The sequence below is a fragment of the Coregonus lavaretus genome (genome assembly GCF_964263955.1).
Source record: "Coregonus lavaretus genome assembly, chromosome: 12".
NCBI lineage: Eukaryota > Metazoa > Chordata > Actinopteri > Salmoniformes > Salmonidae > Coregonus > Coregonus lavaretus.
The window spans coordinates 37,878,800-37,898,771 of record NC_139999.1 but is presented as its reverse complement, the minus strand read 5'-3'; the positions used below and the strand labels follow the sequence as shown (position 1 = coordinate 37,898,771).

Sequence of the window (19,972 nt, the reverse complement as noted above, 5' to 3'; positions counted from 1 at the left end):
CTCTTGATGACCCAGTTGAAGTTGTGAAGTAGTGAGACAGGGAGACGTTTAGTAAATATCCCAAGTGTCTCCCTTTTGACAGAAGCACATGGTGTGAGAGGCGATAGTGGAGAAGAGTCAAATAAGCCGGTCTCTGGGAATCTGCAGAGGCCCAGAAAAGGCCTTTTATGGAAGAGAGGTGCGTTCTACACTGTTTCCATAGCTCTAGCTGTATGACTTAAGATAAGTAAAGGTCAGAGGAGGAAAAAGACATGAGGTGCGGCAATGAACACTCGCCCGTTTAATTTTTGGTTTACTGTAAATGAAGGATTAAACCCCTTTGAAGGAATGGGGAAGAACTGTCACGTAGCCATGCCAGGTCATCAAGTGGCTTTCTGGAGCTAATGTAGAAAACAGGTAAACCAGGTCATGAGGTTCACAAGGTGTTTGTTCAATAGAAGTCAACCTGTACCAAGGGTGTGGAGGAGATTAATTTAGATTATTCTCCACTATCACCTGCACCACTTCATTGACACACCCTTGGAATCTATTGGAATGCTGTCCAAAGGTGTAGTCATTATTAAGAGCTGGATTCAAACCATAGCGCTGAAGTTCCACGTTGTAGCCGATTGACATTTTAAAGGGAATGTTCCCGCATTAGCGGAGACTGCATTCACGGTAAACGCTGCATATGTCGGCTCAATCAGTAATAACCTTTACATTTGAAGCGTGCTATAGCGCTGAACTTCGGCAATATGGATTGAATCCAGCCCTAAATGTTGCCCTGGCTGTCTCTATGGTCTTCCATCAGAAAAACAGATAGCATCCTAAAGGACCAGCAAGTTGTGATGGGTGGGCTCTACTGTAAATTCAAAATGAATGTGTTGAGCCATTTCATGAGCGTGCTCCAGAAGTGCCATCAGCAGGACCCCTGGTTTCTGCACCATTGGAATTACACAGCATTCTCCTGTCTTGTGAGTTGTAACTTGAAGACAGAATTCATTCCACATAACTCACAAAACAAACAATGAAAGTGCATTCATCAGTCTGTAGGAAATCAACTTTACTATGAAATCCAGAGAAAAGCTAAATCAACTGAACAGTGATGTTTCACAATTTCAATAAACTCTTGCCAGCAAACTCACACTTTCCTACCCCAAAAACATTTAAAAAATGAAAGTGTCACGCACATTTAACCCCGATTGTCAGATTTTTTGCAATATTTGTTTTTGCATATACTGTTTAAAAATACCATGGGGAAAAAAACAAATTATTCTGGGATGTTGGGTCTTCTTCCACACTGGGTGCCGTTAGTTGACTTGCTGTTATAGGCTGCTACTTAAGCCATACATTCTCAAGTCAACTAGGGTATCTAAAACATAATTGACAGCGCTAACAATACAGCCTAAAACTGAGATTAAATTAAACCTCTATAATACCTCCATTTAAGTGGACAATTGCATTGAAAACTTTTTTCACTTCAAGGAGAGCAAATAAACATGTGCAACAAGGGACCCTGGGTACCACTTAATCAAGGCTACAACCCATCTCCCAACATCCACAGAATGACACAAATCAAAGGTACAACCAACAAGAGGCTAATGGAACCGATACCAGGGCACATATTCATTAAGCATCTCAGAGTAGGAGCACTGATCTAGGATCAGTTGAGCCTTTTCATGGACAGGCCTGATCCTAGATCAGCACGCCTACTCTGAGACGCTTGATCCATGTGGCCCTAGACCTCTTCACATTTAAGAGGAATTAGATAATCAACTTTTAACACATTTATTTCCAATATTGTATCTCCACAGGAAAAACACAATGATTTGCCATAATGAGTAGAGACAGATTGTTAGAGATCTGAATCCTGTTCGTTCTATCCCTCTTCAATCTGGAGTATACTGTCTGAGCAAGGGGTGAAAGCGAAGGCAGTGGTAGCTTTCTTTGAAATAAAATGTGTTGGTAATAGGACTGTTAGTTTTGACATTCAGCTCCCCTGTCTTTCAATCAACCTTTAAACTGTTGGAAAGTAACTGTCAAAGAGTAGCCTCTGATAACTAATATTTTACACTGCACAGTCATTGTGTTCTCAATGGAAGCTTAGACACCTCCAATCTTAAAAGTGTGCCAAAATGGAATTAGGAGCTGAAACTTGCTTTTTCTTGAGCCATAGGATGCCTTCCAGACAATAATACCAATAATTAGGGGCTGAAAGCAGTAAATAGCCTAGGTCCTTGACTCTCACAATATAACCATCTTGATTTTTATGTGAACCTGCTTAAGTCTGACGCCTCATCATAGTGCTTCTACGTGGGATTCAATTTGTTGAGAGACAGATTAAGATTAAAGTATTCACTGTAGCTAGACAGAGTTGCTATCTACGTTTGGCAGGGAGACAACTTTCACTCACCAACTTACTTTCCATTAGTGACAAATGTCACAACTATGCAAACTTTCACTCTAACTTCAATAAAAAGTAATACAAATGGCAGAAAGGCAGTTGCTCAAATGATAATCTAACCTGATAACAATTGATCAAAGAAGGCAACGGGCAGAAGGATGGGTGTGTCAAAGCAGTAACGGGCAGAGCAGCCCTCTCTCTGGAGACAGTCTTCTCCCAGGATTTAGCTTGAGCCGTTCGATCCAGCAATTCATAAATTCGGATTGGCTTCTTCCAGCCCTGTCTCCTCTTACACTAACACACACACTTTCACAGTCTGCGCCGAGACCTGAAGCAAGATTAGATGACCATTTTTTTATTTATTACAAAAGTGTCAAGAACATAAGAGTCCAATGGCATGTAATGATGCAATTGTGCGATGCAGGATTGTGCAGGAAAGTAAGACCTAAGGAAATGTGTTTGCATTGTTAGCAATAGGCTTGTGATTTCAGTGGCATGGCTACAGCTGTATCACGAAAGTAAACGAAAACAAGAAAACATGAAATGAGAGGGGGAGAGGCAAAAAGACTGCCACCTCCTAACCCCAAATATACTTAAACTGAGTTAGTTCCTTCTTCTTCTACATGGTCCAGTCTCTAACCTCTGGCTCATGGCCTCTGTATTGTCAGTCTTTGATACATGTGGCAGCCCCTGACCCGTGTGAATCTTCCTGAGTTTGACTGATCCTTCAACTTACGTGCAGTAGGGGGAGGTCCAGGCTCGTCGACAGACAAGCAAGAGAGACAGACATCGCCGTGTGTTGAGTGTCCCCGTGTTGCTACGATGACGTGTCACAACAATGGCCGCTCTCACCTCTGGAAGGGCTTGCGGACCTTCTTCCTCCTGCGGGGAGGAGGCTTGCCTCCGCTCTCGGCCCACGTCTCACTGGGCTCCGGCCGGGGCCCTCCAGGAGGCATGAAGAAGCCAGTCTGTGGTGGAGGAGGGGAGAAAGGTCCACTAGGTCCCAGTCCAGCACCAGAGGGTTGGTGGGGGGGCGGTCCTGAGGGGAAGAAACCTCCGTTGGCAGCCATGTCGGGGGGAGGTCCCCCTTGGAAGATACGGTTGAAGAAGTCCTGCAGGTCAGCGGGGTTGGTCGGGCCTGGAGGAGGGTGCTCTGGGCCTGGAGGTGTCCTGGAGAGCATGGGAAGAGAGTTACATTAATTCTAAAAACATTCCTTACCTCAGGACACTTCAACAGGTGACTCCAGGAAAATAAAGAAAAAGGAGCACTCACTGTCTACATAGATCTGAGTTTTATTCACGGGACAAACATGCTTCATCAGAGCCTTGGGTGGCCTTTCATTCTATTACATTAATTATATTTTCATCTAGACTATATATAACCCTGATGCAAGTCACAATGGGATAGTTGCACAAGCACCTGCACTGACCACAGCGTAGACATTTCAGAGAACAAACTAATTTAGGCCTCTGTGCTCATTTAGAGCGGTCGATCACATAACACCTCGGTTGTGTCCCAATAATCTCTCCTTTCTCCTGAAGCATGCACTTGTTCACTTCCCTTAATGGATTTGAAAGGAAATGACTGGTATATGGAAACTCCCTTTAGCCCAGTGGTCACCAACCGGTCCGTAGGCAAAGTGTTCTTATTTTGAACCATTTCATTTCTCTGAAAAGACAAACACTGCCTACCCGGCAGACCGGGAGATCTGTGGCTAAATCGAGTCAGCCTACTGTGCTGGCCAATCGGATAGCTCAAATCACCGTGCCACAGCTTCCACGACCCCGGCCACAGCAAAGTTTGATTCTAGCCTACATGAGATTTCATAACTTTTAAAACCATGACCAGAGAGCTGCTGTTCTTATGAGTGAGTTCATGTCAAAGTTTTATTCAGCACTGTCAACACTTTTTATTCAACACTATTACAAAACATAAAACGCACATCTCTCTACTTCCACTGGCGCTGCAGCTGCAATGAATGAGTAGTCAAGTGTCTGCGTTTTTATTATTATTAGCAGCTCCTCGTGTCTATTTTAATATCGAGGAGTATTTCACTTTCTCTGGTCATAGGAACAACATTAATTTGTGCCTGAGGCAGATGCGGTGCGAGTCAAGTTTCGCCATCAGGAGGAAGACTGTGTCCCCTCTCTCTGGTAAGTCTCACCAGAGGAAAAGAAGGAGAGAGCAGTGACCGTGAGAGGCGGACCCTCTGCTGCTCTCTCCCTCCCTCTGCTGAGACTAATGCCGTGTTCAAAACAGCGGGGAACTTGGAAATCTCTGACTTCTGACTTCAGTGCGTTCAAGACAACGGCGAACTCTGGAAAAACGAGATCCGACTGGGAAAATCATTTTGAACGGTCATCCAACTCGGAAACTCGGGCATCTTTGACCTTTTTTCAGAGTTCCCAGTTGTCTTGAAAGCACGACCATCAGATGCAGGTACCATCAGTCCAGTAAATTAAAATGGCTAATTATTAGCAAATTATTTCAATTTATGCTCAGCTGTGCCTTGCTAGTGCTACACCAACTGATCTATTTTGTTATCAAAGCTTGAGTTTTGAAATATAATATGGTCTGAGAATAGCAATATTGGCAGGCCAGGCATACAGCCAATATGCTGTGATAATGTATTAGGCCTACTGCACAAACCTCATTTCTACATAACTGTTTTTATTAGGTTTGAGGGGTTCAGATTTCTAAACTTTAAATATTGTTAATCATCAGTTATACTAAAGACATGAGGAGTGCCATAGTCTGGTTTAGACACCAGAAGTTCATGGTTATCTGTAGGAGGAATGTATATGGTGGGGTCAATGAAGGTTGGATAGGAGCCAGGGGGCTTTGGAATGTATTGAGTAGAGGAGAGGCAATCACATGATTGCCATCGCTGATACGGGTTGAGGTTAGGTCAGGTCACGTTAAGGGAGAAGGAACAGTTTATTGCTCACATCACTTAACTTCCTGCCTAGCAATAAAATATGTAAGGTTTAGAGAGAAAAGGAGTTCACCTAAATTGGAGTATATATATATATCCATACAGTGGGGAGAACAAGTATTTGATACACTGCCAATTTTGCAGGTTTTCCTACTTACAAAGCATGTATAGGTCTGTAATCTTTATCATAGGTACACTTCAACTGTGAGAGACGGAATCTAAAACAAAAATCAAATTGTATGATTTTTAAGTAATTAATTTGCATTTTATTGCATGACATAAGTATTTGATCACCTACCAACCAGTAAGAATTCCGGCTCTCACAGACCTGTTCGTTTTTCTATAAGAAGCCCTCCTGTTCTCCACTCATTACCTGTATTAACTGCACCTGTTTGAACTCGTTACCTGTATAAAAGACACCTGTCCACACACTCAATCAAACAGACTCCAACCTCTCCACAATGGCCAAGACCAGAGAGCTGTGTAAGGACATCAGGGATAAAATGGTAAACCTGCACAAGGCTGAGATGGGCTACAGGACAATAGGCAAGCAGCTTGGTGAGAAGGCAACAACTGTTGGCGCAATTATTAGAAAATGGAAGAAGTTCAAGATGATGGTCAATCACCCTCGGTCTGGGGCTCCATGCAAGATCTCACCTCGTGGGGCATCAATGATCATGAGGAAGGTGAGGGATCAGCCCAGAACTACACGGCAGGACCTGGTCAATGACCTGAAGAGAGCTGGGACTACAGTCTCAAAGAAAACCATTAGTAACACACTACGCCGTCATGGATTAAAATTCTGCAGCGCACGCAAGGTCCCCCTGCTCAAGCCAGCGCATGTCCAGGCCCATCTGAAGTTTGCCAATGACCATCTGGATGATCCAGAGGAGGAATGGGAGAAGGTCATGTGGTCTGATGAGACAAAAATAGAGCTTTTGTCTAAACTCCACTCGCCGTGTTTGGAGGAAGAAGAAGGATGAGTACAACCCCAAGAACACCATCCCAACCGTGAAGCATGGAGGTGGAAACATCATTCTTTGGGGATACTTTTCTGCAAAGGGGACAGGACGACTGCACCGTATTGAGGGGAGGATGGATGGGGCCATGTATCGCGAGATCTTGGCCAACAACCTCCTTCCCTCAGTAAGAGCATTGAAGATGTCGTGGCTGGGTCTTCCAGCATGATAACGACCCGAAACACACAGCCAGGGCAACTAAGGAGTGGCTCCGTAAGAAGCATCTCAAGGTCCTGGAGTGGCCTAGCCAGTCTCCAGACCTGAACCCAATAGAACATCTTTGGAGGGAGCTGAAAGTCCGTATTGCCCAGCAACAGCCCCGAAACCTGAAGGATCTGGAGAAGGTCTGTATGGAGAAGTGGGCCAAAATCCATGCTGCAGTGTGTGCAAACCTGGTCAAGACCTACAGGAAACGTATGATCTCTGTAATTGCAAACAAAGGTTTCTGTACCAAATATTAAGTTCTGCTTTTCTGATGTATCAAATACTTATGTCATGCAATAAAATGCAAATTAATTACTTAAAAATCATACAATGTGAGTTTCTGGATTTTAGATTCCGTCTCTCACAGTTGAAGTGTACCTATGATAAAAATTAGACCTCTACATGCTTTGTAAGTAGGAAAACCTGCAAAATCGGCAGTGTATCAAATACTTGTTCTCCCCACTGTATATATATCTGTGTTGGTGGAAACATGTCTTTGTCTCATGCAGCTGTGTGACCCAGTGGGTGAATAAACTTGGTTTGAGCTTTAATAGTTGTCCGTCGGTTTTTACATTGTTATTCAGAACCTTACAGGTTAATGTAAAAAAAATTTTTTTAATGTTTAAACTAATCTGAGCGGTAGATCTCGGCTTGCTTTTTGACTGTGAAAGTGATCTTGACTCAGAAAAGGTTGGTGACCACTGCTCTAGCCCATGCCTACACCAATCCAATGCTTTTACATTTGTGTGGAGTAGTTAACAAGTGCACACTTCAGGAGGAAGATGAGATTATTGGAACGCAACCCTCATTGCCCTGGGACCAACCTGTGGCGTTGCGTGGAGCTACTGTTGTTCTTGGAGCCGAAGGAGATGTGGTAGGGCACGCGGTGTGTGTCTGGAGAGATTCCTATCCTCTGGCAGCCGGCCCACTCTGAAAGGTGAGGGCGGAGAAGGTGACAAATTAATAAATGTGACAATAGGGAAGAAAGCAGTTAGGAGGAGAAATAGTCAGTCTGAATTTAGGTGTCTTTATTACTGCATTGTTGGGAACACGCTTGCAAGGAAGGCATTTCTCTGTACTTGTGCACGTGACAATAAAAACTTGAAACTTAACATTATTTGGCAGCTTAGAATTGAATTTAGTTGTAGAGCTTTTGAGCCTGTCAGTTGGCTTGTTAAGGGTTCAAGCAGCGAAGCTGGGTGAAACACCTATAGTATTTGTTGGCGTTCATTATTATTCTCCTTCCGGCGATTTGGTGAAAAAATTTCAATTCTTGTGAGATGTAAGGCCCAGGAGGGTGCAACATTGCAAGATGGTAAAGGGCCAAGCGCCACACCCATTCATGCAATGCCATTCCAAACGGCCACACAGTGGCGCTATAACAAGCGATTGAAAATGAAAAACTTTTAAAGGTCACGCCCTTCACCGTATGTCCTAGACTCCTGAAATTTGGTACTTAGGTCCCTCTCCTCACAAGGAAAAAATGTGCCTCAAGGACTCTTAATGATGGATTTCCCGCCATTTTTATTTTTTGTGACACACTTAAGACGCTACTGTTATGGCACCGAATGACCAATCTGCACAAAACTTGATACATGGCATCTGTGGACCAAGTTCTCACAAATTATGTTTCTCCAGTCTAGCATCTCAAACAATATGGCCACTACTGACCAATTAACATTCACGTGGGCATGGTCTGGCACATAAATGCATTCACAGTTTAGATGGTACAATGATTCTCTACACTATACTATATACTATATTATTAGAATTTATGCAACCAGGAAATGCCGGAGGGATTTCTGCATAGTGCATATTTAAGTCAATGCATAAAAGGGTATGGCATTAGCATAGATGAGGGCCGAACTATCCATGTGGGTGTCATTACACGGCTTGTCAAAGAAATTGGCTTGTTCGACATTGACTGCATTGCAGTTGGCAATTGCAGACTTACTGATCTACAAATCACCTTGCATCATAAATAACTACTCATTATTATTTGTAGAGCAGTCAGTCAAAATTGACCCACAATGCATTGCAGTTTTGATGCTCTCAAACACTGCCATAGTCAAGCCAGTACCTGTGATGTCGTAGACCTTGCCGTCCATGCAGGCGAAGTAGGTGATGCGTAGGCCCAGCAGGCTGGACTCGGCCCACAGTTCTCCCTCCTCGGCGCTGTGGCGTCTGTTACACTCTGCACAGAACCGCGCCTCAGCAGGCTCCCGGTCCATCTCAAACCTCCTGCACACACAGGGATGAATCATGGAGGAGCCAGCAATGTAAACTAAACCTGGCCTGTGCTTGTGTTTTTTGTCTGTAACAAAGATTTTATAGGAAGCAAAATGTATTAATACAATTTGAGTGATTTGGAGTAGTCACCATATTCATTTAGCTAAATACTGTAGGAGTGACAAGACTGCAGTGTAGGTAAATTATATAACTATTCCAATCCCTCACTTTCACAAAAGTCTGCAGGGTGTTGGTTGTAAATGTATTATATTTTTGATAGATATTCATATATTACAGATATTAATTCAGTCTGAGTGACGTACCTGTGTTTGCCCTCACACTTGGTACACATCATGGTGTTCATAGCTTCCTTCAGGTCATCCTGCAGTTTGGTGAGGAACTCATTCATCGACTTGGAGAGTTCTGTCTGCGCCATGCGCTTCCTGAGAGAGGAGCAGGCAAACAAATGTCAACGCTATATCAACTACACCAAACATCCCATCGGCCTTCAGTGCAGTCATTCGATCACTGTTTCTTGCATTTGAATTAAGTAATCGTCCAGTTTGTGTGCCTTCTACTCACAGCACGTATTCTCTCCATGTATCCTGTTACTGAGGAACTAAACCAAACATCCCACAGGCCTTTAGATTGACTATACCATGCTAAGCACCACAGTTAGGTAATGCTTCTTCATCTGAAATTCCTATTGTGAGAGGCCTGAGTTCTAACAGATATATTTTGTTGAAGGTGTAGTCATTTTATCATAGCTTCTTGCATTTGATTTAAATACTGGTACAGTAGTTTGTGTTTCTTTTACTCACAGCTCGTATTCCCTCCGTGTCTCTGGGTTACTGACGATGTCCCAAGCAGCCCTCAGCACCTTAAAGGCCTCCCCAGCACGTGGATGCTTGTTCTTGTCTGGATGGACCTGAGAGAGGAAAGAAAAGAGAAATATGGCCAGATGTAAGGGGCAGAGCAGATAACATGCAAGAGAGAGAGCAACTAAGGAAGAGACAACAGGTTGGCTACTTCTACTCATTTTCTGATTACATTTTATATTGTGGATATAAAACAATAAAAGATGCATGCAGCCATGCACAACTAAGTGCAAAAATGATTTGGCTTGTGTTCTGACAGGCGAAGCTGAAATTATTTGACTATAATCGCTACACTCTCCAGTTGATGAGTTCCACTCATTTTTATAATTCACCTGTACTCATAAGATGTCATGCCCATCTCATTTACACTCACCTGGACAGCCAGCTGTCTGTAGGCCCTCTTTAGCTCAGCTTCAGTTGCGTGGGCCTCCACCCCCAGCACTGTAAAAGGGTCCAGCTCCTCTTCAGGGACCTGAGCCAGAGCCAGCAGTCTCTCCAGCTCCTGCCCAGGCTGGTACCTGCCTACTCCACCGGGAGAATCTGGGGTGAACGGGGGCACCTGGGTGGTGGTGCCTCTCCTCCTCCTGAACCAGCCGCTGACCCTTTCCACCAGCGAGGCCACCCTCCTCCAGACCTTGGAGTCCTGCACGGCCGTCCACCAACGCTGTCCCCTCTCCCCGCCCAGCCGGACCAGCTTGAACCGGGCCCACTGTGACCCCTGCAGCACCACGGCACAGAGGAGGCTGAAGCAGGTCAGGGAGGCCTGCAGGACACACTCCACCGACCAGATGCTCTTATCCACCAGGACCGTCCCAGCGCAACTCACCCTCTCCAGCACGCGCCGGGCATCCGCCTTCATCCCTGGCACGTCTGTGACCTTGTTGAGCAGCTGTGAGCAGAGGTCATAGAGGGCCACCCCTGCGGCCTCTACGGCCACCCCGCAGCGGTGGGTCACGGAGACAATGAGCTCCACCACCATGTGGATGCAGGAGATGCACCAAGGGCTGAGCGACTCCGACAGCAGCTCCCTGAAGGCCAAGGTAAGTTGGGTGCTTGTCTGCCGCCGGCCCCGGCCCTGGTGGTGGTGGTGGTTGCGCCTCCGGGCCTGCTTGTGCCTCCCACCGCCTGACGACAGGGACCCTTTAGGAAGGTAAGAGGAGGAGGATGATGATGTAGCCTGGGTATTCTGCTCGGAGGCTGCCACCCCTCCTCCTCTGTTCCGGGACCGGCCTTTCCTCCCTCCAGCCCCCGAGCTCCTCCAGCCCGACTCCCCCTTCATGCCAGGCTCCCTTCCGACTTCGTTTCGGCCTCCTCCTCTGCCTCCACTCTTGTCTTCATCTCCACCCTCAGTCTCCTCATTTCCTTCTCTCTCCACATGCTCCGCCCCCTCATCCTCTTTGGCCTCTGCAATCCCACAATCCTTTTCTTCTCCTGAGTCCTCCTGATTGACTGGAGTCAGGATATCCTGAGGGGTAGCTTTGAGATAGTCTGTCATGTCCTCTTTGAGAACTGGTTGTTGAGTTTCCTCCTCATCTGCTCTGACTTCCCACTGGTCAGGCATGGAGGTGGAAGACGAGAGGGGAGGAACACCTGAGGGCAGCTCTTCATGGCACTCCACAGTTGCCTCTACAGTCCATGTCTCTTCCTCCATCTCAGCCACCTCTTTCTCCATCTTCCACCCTGTCTCTTGATTAAAGTGCCAAAAAAGTATCCAATCTCACGGCAGGTAGGGACCTTGACCCATTCTCACTGACCGCACCTTCTCCGACACTACACCTCAGCAGGGCTGAAGAGTCAGATAAGGACGGCTGAATAATACTGGAATGGCAGGCGCCATTGTGCACGGTAGCCTATCCAATGCAGATACTTTGCAGGCATTGGATCAAGGATAAATCGTTACAATCCTTGGGCCCGACTGGCCTCATCTTGTATCTGGTTATTGCCTGTGAAAAGAAAGCAAGTTTAAACATTAGCCGTAACACTTTCCCTTTCATTGCACTAGAACAAGGGGCCTAATCTTAAGGCAAAGCTCACAAAGAAATGGCATTAAATGGGATATGGAGTATCTGCATGTATCATTGTTATTGTCAAAGTAATGGCATGTTATTATCAATTATGTTTTCTAGTGTAGTGTGCCTTGATCAATATTCTCCACCATGTATAGCACGCTGCATGAACACAATATCCACTCAACAAGCTGCTGTACAGCGCCGACATTTTGAAAAGATAAACCAAACTCTTCAGCTATCTGGTTGTCAGTAGTTGCACTAGCTGGACATTTTATTAATTTCTTCAGCCATAAATGACTGGGGCGGAATATCAGAGAACAATGTGGGCAATCTTCGGTTCTATCAAATGAGCTATGTCGCCAACGTCGCGAACAAAATGACCAACTGTCTCGAGACGAATAGCTAGCTAGCTAACAACATTAGTTGCTCGTGTTTAGCTAACTAGCTACAGTAACTAATGTAATTTAAATAATCTTAACGCAGATTATTGAAAATATTATGAGCTATTTTAATGCTTACACTGACTGAAATAACATTGGGAAAGATGACAGCCAGCGAAACTCACTTCTCTTCCGTAAAGGAAGGCAAGATGATACAATGTAGCCTTCCTTTCGAAGTGGCTAACTCGAGCCCTGTAGCTTTGCTCCTCAAATTGACCAAATATGGCAAACAGAAATTCTTGTCGTAGAAAGAAAATTGAGTTATTGAATTGTGTATGCAAACTATTCTTATCCTGTATTAGGAGAGTGTGTTCTTTCTCCTTATGCAGATATTATACATTTTTTCTTATCTTGTTCTTGGCTAACGCTGTCCTTGTTGTTTGTCTTACTATTTTTCACTTCCGAGGGCAGCAGACACCCCACATAAACCACTACTGAGACGCCTGAAAGAATAAGCAAGACCTAGCAAGAGTAAGGCCGTGCCGTGACCTCGGCCATTTCCCTTCAAAATAAAAGTCCGCCAATGAAGATCAGTCAGTCGGTCACAATTTACCCATGATACATTACGGTTTTGATGCTCTTTCACGTGGCCATCGAGATCAGCGAGATGCAAGACCTCGCTCTCACACAGTCACACACAGTATCTGCGCATGTGTACGGGTTCGCTTCACGGTGTTACAGCGTGGTAACCAGGGCACCAAAACAGCAGAGAAGTTGAGCATCACGCTATAACGCTCTTAGTTGTTGCGGAAATTGACACCCTGCTGTTTACTTTCTGCATACTTCATATCACTGAGTCTACCTTTAAGAGTAATGCTTACTAAATAGTTATTATGGTAACAACAGTAATACAAATAACATAACATGATTTATAATCTTACTATTAATAATAATAGTAATAATAACAATAATTATATTATAATAATTATAATAATCAACTTTAGAAAACACATTTAAATCCCATTGTAATTTAGCCCATTCATATTGCACTGAAGACAATATTATGTCATTCATATTGCACTGTACACAATTTCCTGTACATTGTGTCGTAGTAAAAGGGGGACCATTCCACTCAGGAGCACCTTTAGTTTCCAAATCCACAGAGTTTACACCCCCAGCATCAGCTCTGCAAATTTTCCAGCCCTTAAAGAGTGGGAAATCAGCTAAAATGCAGTAAGTTTTTTTATATTGGACATACATATTGCACCATACACACATTTCTGTACAATATGTCACAGTAAAAGCACTCCATTCTAATCCTTCTACACCCCCCCTCCCCCAGTGGTGGTTGTCCCACTGGCTATCCTAAATTGAATGCACCAATTTGTAAGTCCCTCTGGATAAGAGCATCTGCTAAATTACTTAAATGTAATGTAAATGTACTCAGAAGCAACTCTAGTTTCCAAATCCACAGAGTTTACACCCCCAGCATCGTCACTGCTACTTTAGACTGAAATCCAATCTGTTTTTCATATTGGACAATGAGAGTGATGTCATGCAACTAAGAAGGCTCAACCAATCCCCTACAGATTTTATTAATATTCATGAGTTGCGTCTGGTAGATAGGTTGAGACTTCTTGGTGTGTGACAGATGCCCTGCAGAGCCGTCTGCTTACTCGCTGGCATAAGAAGTAAGCACGATTTGGGAAACCTAGCTTCAGCTTAATTCATTGGTAATAAATGAAAGCTTCACCAGCTAGCTATCAATCTATTTAAGTTTCACCGTGCGATCAGTCATAAAATGAGTCCACTAATTGTTATTTGTACCTTTCCACAAATGGTCTGTTGCTTGATATGAGTAAGTTAACCCAAATATATCAAAGAATAGGTCATCCACGATTAGTGGCTACTGCCTGGCCAGTGAGCTAGCTAGCTACATTTCAGTAATTTAGCTATCTTCCTAAATACAGTGGTCAGTGGATAAACTAACTATGAGTTGAACATATTTGTCTGAAAGAGAACTAGTCACCAGTTATTGTTGCCCATGGTGTTGTCATGTCTAACCAGCAGTGGTGGAAAAAGTACTCTATTTTCATACTTGAGTAAAAGTAAAGATACCATAATAGAAAATGACTAAAGTAAAAGTGAAAGTCACCCAGTAAAATACTACTTGAGTAAAATTCTAAAAGTATGTGGTTTTTAATATACTTAAGTATCAAAAGTAAATGTAATTGCTAATATATACTTAAGTATTAAAGGTAAAAGTAAAAGTATAAATCATTTCAAATTCCTTATATAAAGCAAACACAATTGTCTTATAAAAAAAACATTTACAGATAGCCAGGGGCACACTCCAACACTCAGACATAATTTACAAATTAAGGATCTGTGTTTAGTGATTCCACTGGATCAGAGTCTGTAGGGATGTACTCTTGATAAGTGCACAAATTGGACCCTTTTGATGTCCTGCTAAGCATTAAAATCTAACAAGTACTTTTGGGTGTCAGGGAAAATGTATGTAGTAAAAAGTACATTATTTTCTTTAGGAATGTAGTGAAGTAAAAGTTGTCAAAAATATAAATAGTAAAGTAAAGTACAGATACCCCCCAAAAATACTTGAGTAGTACTTTAAAGTATTTTTACTTAAGTACTTTACACCACTGCTAACCAGTTAGTTATTGTAGTCCTTGTGCCAATGAGCTCCCGAGTCTAGCTAGTGACGTCGTTTGGCGTCCACAATTAGCTAATTGTTAGCTAACTACTTGGCTACTGCATGGCCAGTGTGTGCCCAGTGCAATCCCTCCTCTGCGACAATGTTATTGGGGTGCGGGAATATTAGATACAGTTGAAGTCGGAAGTTTACATACACCTTCGCCAAATACATTTAAACTCAGTTTTTTTTTACAATTCCTGACATTTAATCCTAGTAAAAATTCCCTGTCTTAGGTCAGTTAGGATCACCATTTTTTTTTAAGAATGTGAAATGTCAGAATAATAGTAGAGAATTATTTCTTTCAGCTTTTATTTCTTTCATCACATTCCCAGTGGGTCAGAAGTTTACATACACTCAATTAGTATTTGGTAGCATTGCCTTTAAATTGTTTAACTTGGGTCAAAAGTTTTGGGTAGCCTTCCACAAGCTTCCCACAATAAGTTGGGTGAATGTTGGCCCATTCCTCCTGACAGAGCTGGTGTAACTGACTCATGTTTGTAGGCCTCCTTGCTCGCACACGCTTTTTCAGTTATGCCCACAAATGTTCTATAGTATTGAGGTCAGGGCTTTGTGATGGCCACTCCAATACCTTGACTTTGTTGTCCTTAAGCCATTGCCACAACTTTGGAAGTATGCTTGGGGTCATTGTCCATTTGGAAGACCCATTTGCGACCAAGCTTTAACTTCCTGACTGATGTCTTGAGATGTTGCTTCAATATATCCACATAATTTTCCTTCCTCGTGATGCCATCTATTTTGTGAAGTGTACCAGTCCCTCCTGCAGCAAAGCACCCCCACAGCACGATGCTGCCACCCCCTGTCAGAGTGTTGAGTGTGGATGTAGTGCAGGAATCAAGCGCAGGGACAAGGAGGTTCTTCAACGGACTTTAGTATATATATGTATCCCAACACGGGAATGAGTCGCCAACCCAACCGGGCGGCACGAACAATTACGCACAACACACAGTGCGGAAAAACAAGAAAAGGCGCACGCAGTGCGAACTCTCGAAAATACTAAATAAACGAGAGAGAGAACTACTCGGAGGCAAACTGACAATAACAATCACGCATAACACCTGCCCCAAACAAACCAACTAAATAAGGAGAATAATCAAGACACAAATAAGGGACAGGTGTTATGCACAGACAAAACCAAAAGAACAAAAAACATCGAACGGTGGCAGCTAGTACTCCGGAGACGACGACCGCCGAAGTCCGCCCGAACAAGGAAGAGGAGCAGCCTCGGCCGAAACCGTGACACCCCCGTGCTTCACGGTTGGGATGGTGTTCTTCGGCTTGCAAGCCACCCCCTTTTTCCTCCAAACATAACGATGGTCATTATGGCCAAACAGTTCTATTTTTGTTTCATCAGACCAGAGGACATTTCTCCAAAAAGTAAGATCTTTGTCCCCGTGTGCAGTTGCAAACCATAGTCTGTCTTTTTTTATGGCGGTTTTGGAGCAGTGGCTTCTTCCTTGCTGAGCGGCCTTTCAGGTTATGTCGATATAGGACTTGTTTTACTGTGGATATAGATACTTTTGTACCTGTTTCCTCCAGCATCTTCACAAGGTCCTTTGCTATTGTTCTGGGATTGATTTGCACTTTTTGCACCAAAATATGTTCATCTCTAGGAGACAGAACGCGTCTCCTTCCTGAGCGGTATGACGGCTGCGTGGTCCCATGGTGTTTATACTTGCATACTATTGTTTGTACAGATGAACGTGGTACCTTCAGGCGTTTGGAAATTGCTCCCAAGGATGAACCAGACTTGTGGAGGTCTACAATATTTTTTCTGAGGTCATGGCTGATTTCTTTTGATTTTCCCATGATGTCAAGCAAAGAGGCACTGAGTTTGAAGGTAGGCCTTGAAATACATCCACAGGTACACCTCCAATTGACTCAAATGATGTACATTAGCCTTTCAGAAGCTTCTAAAGCCATGACATCATTTTCTGGAATTTCCCAAGCTGTTTAAAGGCACAGTCAACTTAGTGTATGTAAACTTCTGACTCACTGGAATTGTGATACAGTGAATTATAAGTGAAATAATCTGTCTGTAAACAATTGTTGGAAAAATTACTTGTGTCATGCACAAAGTAGATGTCCTAACCGACTTGCCAAAACTATAGTTTGTTAACAAGACATTTGTGGAGTGGTTGAAATACGAGTTTTAATGACTCCAACCTAAGTGTATGTAAACTTCCGACTTCAACTGTATGTCTTTTAATTTTAAGATAACTGTCATTGAAGTTGGTGACTACTACTGGTTTTAAATCTGAGGCGAGAGAAATTGTCCGCCATGTTTTGTGTTTTGGTAACGGCTCGGAGTGATGTCACGCACCCAAGAAAGCTCAACCAATCACCGACAGATAATTATGGCCGCATTCCTCTGCCCAGGCATTGCTGACGCATGCCCGATCTTACAACGTCTGGATAGGTATTTTATGTATCAGCTAATGCCGCGTTCAAAACAACTGGGAACTCTGAAAAATTGTCAAATCATGACGTCAGTGATCTTCAGGTCAGAAAGTTGGAGCTCTAGAAAGAGGCCCGAGTTGGAATTCCGAGTTGGATGACCGTTCAAATCGATTTTTCCGAGTTCCCAGTTGTTTTGAATGCGGCATAACTGCAACATATCAGTCGATGACATGGCACGCAACCATTGGTTGATGCATGCAACGTCTGAGCAGGGGAATATGACCAATAACTTTGCCTATGGCTTTACTAGGAAAGGACATTTTGCCAACAGTACACAAACCACAACCTCGTTTCGGCTGGATTAACCCAATCCTTGCCAGAACAAGTTTGCACTCGCTCAAAAATGTTTCTAATGCAACTTTAATTGGCAACTGAGTGTAAAGAGAAGATGATGAATGTAGCATTAATCATAATGTTTCTCTTTATATAAACAAAAATATATGGGTCTGCAATTGTATTATCTTCAAGTAGCCTAGGCTTTAAAGGCCTAATAATGAAATAATAAATCAAAGACTAGAATTTTAATAGGCAAACAATTTTCTGACTTACTCCCTATTTAAACAAAACAAGTCATTGTTTATTCAACAATGCAAACATGGATATCATGCAGTCACTTTTTCCTACTGTCAAACACCATCCATTCTCTCATGTCTGCCTTCTCCACCCACCCACACACTCCCTGTTGTATTGCATTCTCTAGCCTATTTCTGCCCATTCCGGATGCTGTATTAAAGTATGTTCCTCAAGGAGTGTCCGTGTGTGTGTGTGTGTGTGTGTGTGTGAGTGAGTGTGTACTTGTGTGTGTGCAAGTAGTCTGTGTGGGCGGCTGCGAGATCAACCAGGGCTTTCCGCTGCGGAAGGGGGAGGTCTGGGGGAGGGAGAGGGAGGAAAGGGGGGCTCAAAACCGGCAGCGGGCATAGCTCACTCTCCAAGGGATTTGTGTCAATCAGTGACAGGCAGGGGATGGATGGATATAAAGGAGGTGGGATGGACTGAACACACTGTGGGTGTCCTCTGCCTCAGAAGACCAAGAAGTAGAAGAAGACCTCTCGAATCACCTTTATTTGCAAATACATTTACATGTATGACGAATTTGAAGATAGTCAATCTGATATTTTAAGAGGGCAATCATTATTTCGTATTCAAAACAAAATCTGAATTCTCTTGTCCAACTAACAGGCCTACTATTATTTGAATGTTAGGAAAGTGTAGGCCTAATAGAAAAAGTGTAGCCTATAGCTTAGTTTTCATTTAAATCTCTAGACTTTCATTTCACACACACATCTTTTGATATCTAGAAAAAAGTATTGCTCATTAGGCAGGATTAGGCGGCCGCCTTTGGCGGCAGATTGACGAGGGCGGCATTTTCTGAGCTAAACTGGCCAAGACGCACCTCCAACAACAACACATAAAACCTCACTTAATTCTGCCCAAAATCAATGACAATTTCTCTCAACCAGTGGCATATGAGCTTTTTAGGTGAGCGCTGATGCCGCCATTTGATAAGCAGTGCCCACTTTGTCAAAGGCAAGGGTGCAAAATATTTTGTTTGTCCATTCCCAGCGCGCCTCTCCAGGGTGCTGTTGGAGAAAAGCATCTCTGCAGCACTCCACCAACATTCTGTCAAAAAAAATAAACTAACATTAATCATGTAGCAGATATAGGATATGGTAGACAGTATGTGGCCTTTTCTGTAGCCTACAGACTGGAGATAAAATGTATGACAATGTAATGAGACGAACATCATGCAGGTTTCTTCGATCAAATAGCCTAACGTAAATGGCACTCAATCAAATAAAAAATTAACTGTCATGTTAACAAACAACATATCCTAAAAACAGGACAGGTCAAAGTAAAATGGACAATATGGAATGGACAATCACAACTGTTGTCCATGAGTTTCTCACCATTGTCATGATCAGTGATTTCAAGTTTGTATCTGTACATTTTTGACAAACTGATCATAGCGAAAAAGAAAATACTTCTGCATTTCCTGCTGTGTAAACACATTGGAAATAGGCTCATGATAACTCCTGATAAAGTTGGGTAGCTGATATTCAGAGCTTAAATAGCCAAATTGATTAGTCACAGGAATCAGGACTAATAAAGCCAATGCAATGACCTGTTTTACAAATGGTGGGCCTACCACATGGATGGGCATTCATAAAATTCCATTGCAGGTCAACATGGTAGTCTACACCCCAGTAAGCATGAGCCGACGTCTTTTGGACGTCTTTTTTTGGTCCTGTCCGGACATCGTTTTTTGGGTGTTTTACAAATGGTAGGCTTGCCACATAGATGGGCATTCATAAAATTCAATTTCAGACAACACTGTAGGCTACACCTCAATAAGCACGGACCGACGCCAACGTCTTTTGGGTGTCTTTTTTTGGTACAGTTCCGGTCCGGCATTGATTTCCACATCCATGGACATTGGTCTTTGGTCCGGTCTGGATAAAATCTGAACCAATCATAGATGTCTATGTTTGGTTCAGATTTTGTCCAGTATGGACAGCCTTGATTTGGCCCAAACATAGATGTCTATAAATTACTGATTTTCAACTTTCATTCAGAACCAAAAATGAGCCTGATTTCTGGGAAATACATGATTAAAAAATTTATATATATTTTTATATTTACTTTTTACCCCTTTTGCTCCCCAATTGGTAGTTACAGTCTTGCCCCATCGCTGCAACTCCCCTACGGACTCGGGAGAGGCGAAGGTCGAGAGCCATGCATCCTC

General features: G+C 43.4%; 1 protein-coding gene across 2 annotated transcripts; it reads right to left on the bottom strand.

Moving 5' to 3' along the window:
* Positions 1 to 1,024: 1,024 nt before the first annotated feature.
* On the bottom strand, positions 1,025 to 12,513 carry LOC311138989 (uncharacterized protein). Of its 2 annotated transcripts, none has more exons than XM_084173810.1 (7): positions 12,437 to 12,513; positions 10,023 to 11,592; positions 9,593 to 9,699; positions 9,095 to 9,214; positions 8,623 to 8,783; positions 7,367 to 7,472; positions 1,025 to 3,553 (listed from the first exon to the last, which is right to left on the bottom strand). In XM_084173810.1, the coding sequence occupies exons 2-7, from the start codon at positions 11,319 to 11,321 to the stop codon at positions 3,232 to 3,234; spliced, it is 2,115 nt and encodes a 704-aa protein (XP_084029936.1). In that variant the 5' UTR covers positions 11,322 to 11,592; positions 12,437 to 12,513; the 3' UTR covers positions 1,025 to 3,231. The 2 variants fall into 2 exon arrangements, with proteins under 2 accessions (XP_084029936.1, XP_084029935.1); XM_084173809.1 differs by having other exon boundaries at positions 12,224 to 12,498.
* Positions 12,514 to 19,972: the final 7,459 nt, after the last annotated feature.